Source organism: Garra rufa, chromosome 25 (assembly GCF_049309525.1).
Source record: "Garra rufa chromosome 25, GarRuf1.0, whole genome shotgun sequence".
Lineage (NCBI taxonomy): Eukaryota > Metazoa > Chordata > Actinopteri > Cypriniformes > Cyprinidae > Garra > Garra rufa.
The window spans coordinates 21011630-21023184 of NC_133385.1; the positions used below are offsets into that span (position 1 = coordinate 21011630).

An 11555-nucleotide genomic window follows, 5' to 3' on the forward strand; every position below is an offset into this window, starting at 1 on the left:
ATAAGCTTCTTGATGAAAGCTACAGTGCTAATGACGAAGAGAAAAAGCACATGGAAAAAGATGTCTGAAACTTCTAATTGCTAATTAGTCATTGAGCTGACGCATTTATCCAAAGCGATTATGCTACACTTGTTACAGAGACAGTCTTCCAAGAAGAGCCTGAGGTTACGTGCCTTGCTCAAGGCTGAAATAGTGAGAGGTCATGGATCAACCCTGTGAAGTTTGAACATTCAACCTTTGCTTAACCCTTGCTAAACCAGCCTCAGCGTCACTAGGCCTAAACCACTTGGTTGAATAAGACCTGAGGCAAAACTGAAAGTGATGTTTTTTCTAGGAGCGCATGATATATCGGTACCATCTTGGTAAATGGCCGATATTAGATATCACTTGATATTGGATATTTAGTTATTTATTTTACATTTAGATTACCTTTATGTCATCTAAAGCTCAATTATAGTTAATGTTTAAAAGTGTACAATTTTATACACATTTAAATGTAGTCCTAAGCAAATCTTAAAACACATATCAATTTTTAAACTGATAAAATGATTTTAGTTTTTATTTAAATTTAATATTGACCATTGATTGGTTATCGACTACAATCTGAAAATAATTATCAACTTATCTGCCAAAATTGCAAATTTTGTAAATTTGCCAATTTAACTATATACCTTTTTTATCTGTTTTGTCAAGTTTGGTGATAAAAGAACAGTGCATCAAACGTCAACATTTGTAGCAAAGGAAATATTTACCATCTACTGGTGATGATTTTAACCTGGAACAGAGTCCCTGAACATCTCCATAGCACTCCTGGATCCTTTGTAATCCATCCGTCCCTCTGAGTTCCATGAGCGATCGAAGTTCTTTGAGTGTGCAGCCAAAATCTCCATCATGATTGGCCTCTGCCTTGTACTTCGACCCACGGAATGAGTTTTTGGCCATAGTCCCGCTGAAGTGCACCAAAAAATGGTGGAGAAGAGGCTTCCCCTGAGGTAAGCAGTGACAATATCCAGACTTAATTCCTCAGGGATGCAAAAAGCGACTCTTCTGATGACAAACCAGATGTAATTCAAATGCCATTTCCATTCGACTTTCCGGCGTATCTTCTCTCATCTTGGGTTGATCGGAGTCACAGAAGGTCAAAGTCGTCAGGTTTGCGCCAAGTTACATCTAAAACAAAAAACAAAAGCAAGTTTATTACATGCTCTATCATTCCCGTCTCAGTGTTTATGTCCATTTAGCACTTGAAGGCAAATAAAATGTGATTATTCGTGTCACAACTGCCAGATCAAGAGGTACCACTGTCAATCAACAAAGGAAGTCACATCAAACCGTATGTCACTGGTTAGAGGTGATGTTGACAGGTATGCAAAGTGACAGTTGGCTTTTGTAATGGCCCTTGAGTGGAAAGATCTGTTACATCTGCTTAAAGAACGGAATGCTAAAATTAGTTCTGTTACATAAAACCAGCGTCTCGTCTAGAAGACAGACCTGCCAAAGACAAAAAATATAGTCAGAAATAACGTTTTAAAAGATGTTCAAAAGCAAGTATCACTGAATGAACTCTTAACGATATACACTCTTTAAAAAATGACTCCAAAGAGGTGTTTTTGCAGTGATGCCATAGAAGAACCATTTTTGGTTCCCCAAAGAACCTTTGAGTAAACAGTTCTTAAAAGAATCATTTGAAGAACATTTTAAAAATCTAAAGAACCTTTTTTGACTATAAAGAAACTTTTCTGCATTTTAAAGTTTCCATTGATGTTCAAGGTTCTTTATGGAACCATAGTTGCCATAGAGACCTTATTTATAAAGACTCAGTAATGCCATAGAAGCACCATTGTTGGTTCCCCAAAGAACCTTTCAGTAAACAGTTCTTAAAAGAACCATATTGAAGAACATTAAATCTAAAGAACCTTTTTTGACTATAAAGAAACTTTTCTGCATTTGAAAGGTTCCATTGATGTTCAAGGTTCTTCATGGAACCATAGTTGCCATAGAGAGCTTTATTTATAAAGGCTCAGTAATGCCATAAAAGCACCATTTTTGGTTCCCCTAAAGAACCTTTCAGTAAACAGTTATTAAAAGAACCATTTTGAAGAACATTTTTAAAATCTAAAGAACCTTTTTTCACTATAAAGAACCTTTCTGCATTTGAAAGGTTCCATGGATGTTCAAGGTTCTTCATTGAACCATAGTTGCCAATGAAGAGCCTTTATTTATAAAGGCTCAGTAATGCCATAGAAGCACCATTGTTGGTTCCCCAAAGAACCTTTTAGTAAACAGTTCTTAAAAGAATCATTTGAAGAACATTTTAAATATCTAAAGAACCTTTTTTGACTATAAAGAAACTTTTCTGCATTTTAAAGTTTCCATTGATGTTCAAGGTTCTTTATGGAACCATAGTTGCCATAGAGACCTTTATTTATAAAGACTCAGTAATGCCATAGAAGAACCATTGTTGGTTCCCCAAAGAACCTTTCAGTAAACAGTTCTTAAACGAACCATTTTGAAGAACATTAAATCTAAAGAACCTTTTTTGACTATAAAGAACCTTTTCTGCATTTGAAAGGTACCATGGATGTTCAAAATTCTTCATGGAACCATAGTTGCCAATAAAGGCTCAGTAATGCCATAGAAGAACCATTTTTGGTTCCCCAAAGAACCTTTCAGTAAACAGTTCTTAAAGGAACCATTTTGAAGAACATTTAAAAGATGTATAAAACCTTTTTCCACTATAAAGAATCTTTTTTGCATTTGAAAGGTACCATGGATGTTCAAGCTTCTTCACTGAACCATATTTTTGTAGTTTTTATTAATATTTTCAGTTTTCATTTAACATTTAGTTTAATTTTTAGTCAATCTGTTGTTATTTTGACACTTTTATTAGTTTTTATTTTTTTTAATTTGTTCCAGTTAGTCATTTTTAATGCCTCATTTTACATTTATTTCAGTTAGTTGCCAGTATTTGTAATTGTCCTTTAGTTTATTACTGTTGTAATTGTAAATTATTTTAGGATTCAAAGGCTGTTCTCAGTGACATCTAAAGCCCTCTCAAAGGTCATGGACAACAAAATATGTTTGGGTCATCTTGAATAAATTTGCATTTTTAGGACTTTAAAGCACATTTCTTTGTTCATTAAATGTTTGCTCACAAAACTATTAGAGCTTATCTGCATCAAATAAATATTTCCCAATTACATAAGAAAACTTCTGACTGAAACAAATGACTGAAATAAAGACTTTACACAAGCACTAAACTAAACCAAACCATGACAGTCGACATACTTCAATTCATTATCAAAACACAGATACAAAAGTACTCACAGATTTGTTTTACATGTCCATTCCTGCAACAACGAGACAAATGCAGCCCCTCGACCAGCCCTGTCAGAAGATGCTGCTTTCAAAGCCTGAGTGACTCGCCGTCACATACAATTACTCCAAACAACACAAAGCCTGTACAACAAAGCAACATGCCAAAAATTCTCCTTTGCTACATAAAATTATTTGACCTTCAGTGGACGGTCTTGAGGAGCACAGTCTCCATTAGAGGAAATGGCTTGCTGAATGATTATCTCAGGAAAGCTTCTTGCTTAATCTAATTAGTCAATCTGTGGCAGTAGTGAGACACACAGCCACTGCTGCTGCTGTAGGGAACAGTATGCGGTGTTGAACACAGACAAACATATTTACTCATTCCTAGATAGGTCCCTCAGTTCATTCAGACTTCTGAGGGAACTAAGTGCAGCTGAATGAAGCCTGAGGCACAAGAGTTGCTCTTCTGTATACAAAAAGCTTTTATTACTGGACTTGTACCAGGAAAGGAGGACTTTTATAAAGAAACAAAGGAACTATTAGATTTACACAATCATTTATGTGAGGACCAAACTGGTATTGTGAGATTATCGTTTACTAAAGAATATCCACAGTACCTTTTTAATTTATGTGCCACTGAATATGGAAAGAACTCGTGAACGTTTCTGTGTCACGAATGCTGAAAATCTATATTTGCTCATGCTGTGAATGAGGAGTGTGAGTCACATTGTGATGCTGCATGACGCTCTGGAAGTCAGATGTGGAATCTTACTGTCTAAATGAAGCAAATAAGTGAGAAGTGGTAATGAATGAGCATTTGACCTGCCGTTTTAGAGGACAAAATAAATATACGCTACTAGTCAAAAGTTTTTGAACAGTGATTTTTAATGCTTTTTAAAGAAGTCTCTTCTGCAAGCCTGCTTTTATTTCATCCAAAGTACAGTAAAAACAATAAAATTGTGAAATATTTTTACTATTTAAAATAACTGTTTTCTATTTGAATATATTTTAAAATGTAATTTATTCCTGCGTTCAAACCTAACTCCAGTCTTCAGCGTCACATGATCCTTCAGAAATCATGCTGATTTGCTGTTCAAGAAACATTTATTATTATTATCAATATTTAAAACAGTTGAGAATTTTTATTTCAGGATTCTTTGATGAATGAAAGATCCAAAGATCAGCATGTATCTGAAATAAAAAAGCTTTTGTAACATTATACACTATACCATTCACAAGCTTGGAGTCAGTATCATTTTTAAATATTTTTTTTAACAAGGATGCTTTAAATTCATCAAAAGTGATGACAAAGACATTTATAAAGTTACAAAAGATTTCTATTTCAGATAAATGCTGTTCTTCTGAACTTTCTATTCATTAAAGAAACCTGGAACAAAAAATGCTACTCAGTTGTTTTCAGCATAAAAATAATAAAAAATGCTTTTGAGCAGCAAATCAGAATATTAAAATGATTTCTGAAGGATTATGCGACTGAAGTAATGATGCTAAAAATTCAGCTTTGAAATCACAGGAATAAATAACATTTTAAATTATTTTCAAATAAAAAACATTTATTTGAAATACTAAAAATATTTCAAAATTGTACAGCTTTTACTGTACTTTGGATCAAATAAATGCAGGCTTGGTAAGCAGAAGAGACTTCTTTAAAAAAATTAAAAATCTTACTGTTCAAAAACCTTTGACTGTTAGTATATTATATCTGGACAGGGCTTTCACCACTAATGTCTAGTGTTGTATAGTTTCACTGTATGACAACAAACATCACATAACACCTTACCAGAATAGGCTATTTTGTCCTATAAAGAATAAAACTTCTTTTTACAGAGGCCTAGCTCTATTATAACGCACTTTGTGTACAGAAATCCAGCAGTCACTGTCTCTATCGACATGAACTGTAGCAATGGTTCATGTTAATGGGCAAAATAAAGAATAACTACAGTGCTTTAAACGTCACAAAATAAACGATTCAGTCTTTTCTTAGTTTTAAGGATTTATCCAAGTAAATTGATGTTTAAACGGTTGCACAACCCAAGTTGTCTTTTGCCGCCCTTTTAAAAGTGAGTTAACAGCCATTTTAAAAGTTTATCTCAAACTATTTAACCAAAACAAACACTAAAGTTTTTTTTTTTTTTTTTTTTTTTTTTTGTGATACATTCGTGATGTGTAAACCCACCCTTCATATGTAAAATGGGTCTGGCTTCCATCTCATCCACGTCCAGCTATTTTTAGCTGTACAAATAGACTCATTTTGCTGCTTGATATTGTAAAATGGTGCCTTACCATAACATTTTAATGTATTATTTTAATTATAGGCCTAAGCACAATGGTTTGTAGTGCAAACTGTTGTATCATTTACTGCATGTTGTTATTCTTCTCGTTATTTCCCTAATAAACCATAAGCTTACTTCCACGTTGAAGAAAAAGGTGGATAATAAGACAAACAATACATTTCGAGACGAACTGTTGCTATGGTTACCACATCCCAGCCAAACACAATTTCTGTTATTAGCATCTATAGCATCTGCAATGAAACTTCGTAATTATCTAAACAAAAACTTGTATACATAGTACCACATAGTACACAGTATGTATTGTTTTGTAACTTCCCATAATTCGCACCCTGACTGACTATGTTGCAGTTATGTCATTCTACTAACTGGTCTATTTTATCACCATAAAATTATAAACATGAAAACCTGAAGATGAGTCAAACCCAAAGCTCATTGTGCACCAAAGCAGAAAGCATGCAGCATGCTACAAGTCAGTTATGAAGTCATTGTGCCATCAATGCAAAATCCTCTTGGCGACACAAATAGCATTGCGCGCAGTAATGGGCCCATATGATCTCTGTCTTGCAAGAGCTTTAACGTTATGCACATCACGTTTACAAAAGAGACTAAAATACTCTCAATCACTAGACTAGATTCGACTGACGCACGCCTAAAACACTTTTTTCTACGTAGCATAATGTCTGTGGAAATATTTGGAAAGGGAAAGAACAGCAAATAATTAACATAAAGAATAACATTTTGTTGTCAGAAGTTATAAAGCAGAACATAATAAAGAAATTAAAACAGGCATGCAAAATACCGAGTATTAATCACGCGATTCCCACATGTCAAATTAATAGAATAACTTTAAACAGCACATTTCTGTTAGTAAATCTAACAATGTCAATCTCTGTTGACTTGCCATTTGATAAAAAAAAGTAATTTGCTCCCTACTGTAATATCTGAAACAACCCGTTTAGTCTATATGCCTTATAATAATGCATTTACTTTGCATACATGTGTACTCACTTTGAACCGGTGCGCGTCAGTTCCACTTGGCATCAGTAACGATAGTCTCCCGCCGTGGATCTACAACTCGATCCGTAACGACCCGCCCACCGCGCACTAGTCTGTGGAGTATTTACGTCAGAGGCAGGGCTCGGGATTTAACTCAGACTCCCACTGGCCAGCGCTTGTCCCAGGTACAGGTGTCATCCCTTGTTGAAACAGCTGTCATCACCAGCGACCAGCAATAATAGGCTACGCCGCGGCCGATGTGATGGACAAGCGGGCCATGATAAACTTGATGTATTATTATTAGCAACAAGAGGAGGGCCATAGTAGAGATTTACAAATTATTATTTTACTGAAGGCTTTAGCTCCACAATCCAGCCACATCTGATATAAGACTACCTGAAGAGTACAAAGACAAAAACATAATTACAGATTTAGGATAAAAGCTATTGAAATGTGTGTCACATTGAAATCAACATTGAAATGTCCCAGTCACATTTTTTGGTTAAATAAACATTTACTTACACTATCAGAAAACGACGAATTCTATTTTATATATTTCTACAATAACAATGTAACCATTTTTTTATTTATTAAAGCCAACTATGAATCTCATCAAGTTAATGTTTTTAAGCATTGTAGTTATTCCAAAATAATAACAATAGGCTACATTTTATTTGTGAACTTACCAGCTAACAATTTTTGGCTCCTAGAACGTTCTGGGAACGTCAGCTTTTGGTTCCCAGAACGTTCCCGGAACTTTCCCAAGAAGCCAGGAAAGTTTTATCAACGTAAATAGAACATTCCCTTTAGGTTAGGGGAACATTCCGATGCTTAACCTTGGCTTATTTTAGCTATAAAACTAAAATTATATTATCATTATAATGCGATTTGACCACTTTGATGTCTACACTTTATTGAAAGCTTATTTCGGAGATTCGTTAAAAACAGTTTGTTTATTGTTATATATATATATATATATATATAGGCCTATATATAGGCTTTATATATACATATATATATATATATATAAAAAATTACCTGCAGGGAACTTTATAGGTTATTAAAAAGAGAACCTACAGGGAACGTTCTGGGAACGTTCTCATTTGGTTCTCAAAAAAATAACCAAATGGGAACCATATGGGAACGTTAGGAGAACGTTCTGTGTTTGCTGGGATGTTCAGCTATTCTTTTTAATGGTTAACTTTTAACTATTTTTGAACTTTTTGGATCATCAGCCTAGAGCCCTGCATGCACGGCCTTAAATCTAAGCCCTAGCCCGGCCCTGGCCCGTCCATCACATCGGCCCCGTTGAAGCCCGGTCCTTGTCCGACAGCTTATCAAAATTTTTGGCCCGAGTCTGACCCGAAGCCCGTCTTTTTTCCGCCAAACAGCTTATACTGTTACAGCCATTAAAATAGACCAGATTTGTATTTAATAGAAAGTTTAAGTTTTTGTCGTTTCGTTTTTTATCAGAATAATTTAGAGAAATGTTTGGATTTTTTAGTTTGTTTTTTAAATGTAAGTTTTTTAAGTGACATCGATATCCAAGCGGTATGTGGTCCACAGTGAGTTTACTCAATTTAACCTATATCAAATCAACACTTGATTAGTCTACAATACAATCCACAGATATAAAACAAACAACAATATATCACAATGTTAGATTTAAAGTTTATTATCACCATCTCAGAACAAAGGCATTTCGAACAAAAATACAGAGCAGGGCAGGCAGCTCTGCTGCACAAAACCGGAACATGCAAAGTCGCAGTGGTAAAGTAAACGAATAATGAACAAATATATAAAGAATAAATAATAATATAGAAAATTGCAAAAACACAATTTACCAATTTGGAAATCTCTATGCAGCGCAGAGTATGTGAGTGGAGTGGAGCGGCAACAATTTCCCCTCCACGCTCCTTGCATTAATAGTCATCATTGATGATTTGAGTGATCCATCTCTATCAAGCTAGCTATACATGTTTAACATATGAATTCCTGCTTAATATGCAGTTATATTACGGACCGTTGGCATGAATTGTACTCATGATGGAGAGGTGGTGGAGCGCTCTTGGAGCGAGTGAAAACCATGACGTTCCGACTTTTAAAAAATCCACTCCTCCCTCCATTCAAAATCACTCCGCTCATGTACTCTGCTATGCGCGAGTTAGGCATCACTGGCGCTTCCGGACCGCACTCATTAGATCTCATTAAACTTTTTTTTTTAAAGTTTTTTTCCAAAGCAGGCCCGAAGCCTGATATGTGTGCAAGCTATGATGTGAAAATTGGCCCAAAGCCCGGCCCTAGGGGCATAAAAAAAGTCGGGCCCCGAAGGGCTCGGGCTCAAATGCAGGGCTCTACATCAGCCATCAAAGCTTGATAAAATATTGGTCACAGACATGGAGATTTACTTTAAATTTCACTCATTAAAAACTCCCACAGATCATGTTTTCATGCCATTTGAGTCTTTTTTGTTGTTGTTGTTGTTGTAAAAACTGGTTATATCTAAGTGTGTGAGTTGTTTACTTACATTTTAAATTCGTCTTCCCATTAACACCCTTATATTTTTCATTCTGATTCGCCAGTGCAGAATGCAGGAGGTGGGATTTATTACATGATTTATTACATCACAGCCAATCATAACTAGTCATATCCAATCATATCGCAAAGATTTCTTCCTCTTACATGACTTTCCCCTATTCATTCTCGATTACCCCCCACCAAACTCACCGTGCGCTTAAGGGGGGTCTGTTAAAACTCAATGGGCTCTGTAACTTTCTCCATTAGTGTCAATTTTGGACAATGTTTCTTTAAAAAAAAAAAAAATGATTTATACACTTTTTAATATTGTATTTTGTAATATTGCTTTGTTTTATTTTTTCCTACAATTTTTTTTTATCAGAAAAAGAATAAAAAACAATTCTACTTGATATTTTTTTTACAATAACAATGTAATCAATTTGCTATTAATTAAAGCCAAGTATGAATCTCATCAAGTTAGTGTTTTTAAGCATTTCACTCTAAAACAATAACTCAAAGCAGTAACAATTTAAACAATTTTTATTTGTGAACTTATGTTCAGCTATTCTTTTGAACTATTTTTGAATTTTTCAGATCATCAGTCATTAAAGCTTGGTAAATATACCAAGTAAATGTCACCAAGCGTATTTGATCGGCCATCTTAAACATTTTGATACTTGATGACAGCTGAGGCTTACTAAAAATATAACTTACAAAACTTTTTGTCATCCTGATGACAAAGAATGCAATGGGTAAGGAAATTCCATATGCAATTAGGGGTATTATAATATGTGACCCTTGACCACAAATCCAGTCATAAGTGTAATTCATCTGAATAAATAAGCTTCGCATTGTTGTATGGTTTGTTAGGACAATATTTGGCTGAGACACAATTATTTGAAAATCTGGAATCTGAGGGTGCAAAAAAATCTAAATATTGATAAAATCACCTTTAAAAGTTATCCAAATGAAGTTCTTAGCAATGCATATTATTAATCAAAAATTAAGTTTTGATATATTTACGGTAGGAAATTTACAAAATATCATCATGGAACATGATACTTAATATCCTAACGATTTTTGGCATAATCGATCATTTTGACCCATAGAATGTATTGTTGGCTATTGCTACAAATATACCTATGCTACTTAAGACTAGTTTTGTGGTCCAGGGTCACATATTATAATCACCCCCTCAGAGTCCATGGTGGTTACAGCCCTGCCTCCTACTGAAATTACTGCCAAAACAAGTAAAGAAAAATCCTGGATGTGATTTGTGTACGTCTTGTGTTTTTTGATTGGTACAATGAGCTGAAAGTACACACGGTGCTTCTCGTGCGCTGGCACGCGATCGTTTAACTCCACTGCTCTGTCTCAGGGACGGTAGAGAGCATGACCTCGCTTAAACAGGATTAGCTATAAATAGTGCTGCCTATCCGCTCGGCTACAACGCGGCAGGCTCTCGCGACATGGGCTCCATCGCTAAACCTGCTGCTCCATAGACCTGGGTTGATTGAGCATCCGCCCCTGCCTCTCATTTGCTGTATCACCCTTTGTGAAAAAGAAGTGTGCTCATTTGTGTTTCTACACTTGTAGGCATAGTTCACCCAAAAATGAAAATGCTGTCATTAATTAATCACCCTCATGTCGTTCCAAACATGTAAGACCTTCATTCATCTTCGGAACACAAATTAAGATTTTATTTTTTACCTTTCTGGGCCTTGAACGTATCAGTTGCAGTATGTGTCAGGAACCTTTGTGTCGGGTTTGGAACGACATCAGGGTGAGTAATTTATGACAGAATTTTCATTTTTGAGGGAACTAACCCTTTAATAAAAGCCACTTAAAGGGATAGTCCATTCAAAAATATAAAGTCTGTTATCATTTATTTACCCTCATGTCAATCCAAACCTATATGAATTTTTTTTTCCCCTGTGAAACACAAAAGAAGACATTTTGAAAAATGTTGGGAAGCAGTTTCTGTTCCCATTGACTTCCACAGTATATAATGGATTACATTTTTATAATATCTTTATGTTGATTTTTTTTTTAAACACACTTAAGCAGTTTTATAAAGTGCACTTGTAATGCCAAATGCAAAGTTTTAAATTATTCTTTTAATTCTTTGTCATGCTTTCAAGTGCTTTAATGTCTTCACTAATATACTAAAGCACATGTAAAGTACTTGATTATCATTTTAATGGCAGTGTGTTATTTGAGTAAATATATAAAAATGTAAGTAAATATACTGTAAATGTCTTTTCTGTCATTTCAAATGTGTATTTACAAATATATTTAAACACATGAGATACAAGTTTCAATGGAAAAGACATTTAAGCATATTTTAGTTAATGCTTAGTACAGTATTCAGCAGTACTTCAACCATATTTAAAAGACATTACAAGCTATTAT

At 34.7% G+C, this 11555-nt stretch overlaps 1 protein-coding gene across 3 annotated transcripts in view; it reads right to left on the reverse strand.

Moving 5' to 3' along the window:
• The window catches only part of atp2b1b (ATPase plasma membrane Ca2+ transporting 1b), a 31817-nt gene extending 25067 nt beyond the window's left edge, over window positions 1-6750 (reverse strand). For 2 of the 3 annotated variants that reach the window (XM_073832365.1, XM_073832363.1), the window contains exons 1-2: window positions 3328-3544; window positions 753-1170 (exon numbers count right to left, since the gene is read on the reverse strand). In XM_073832365.1, coding sequence (XP_073688466.1) covers window positions 753-942 — 190 coding nt within the window. In that variant the 5' untranslated portion in view covers window positions 943-1170; window positions 3328-3544. Of the gene's footprint in view, window positions 1-752; window positions 1171-3327; window positions 3545-6638 lie in introns of those variants that run through there. The other variant, XM_073832364.1, reaches the window with a different exon arrangement.
• Between the last annotated feature and the right edge of the window lie 4805 nt (window positions 6751-11555).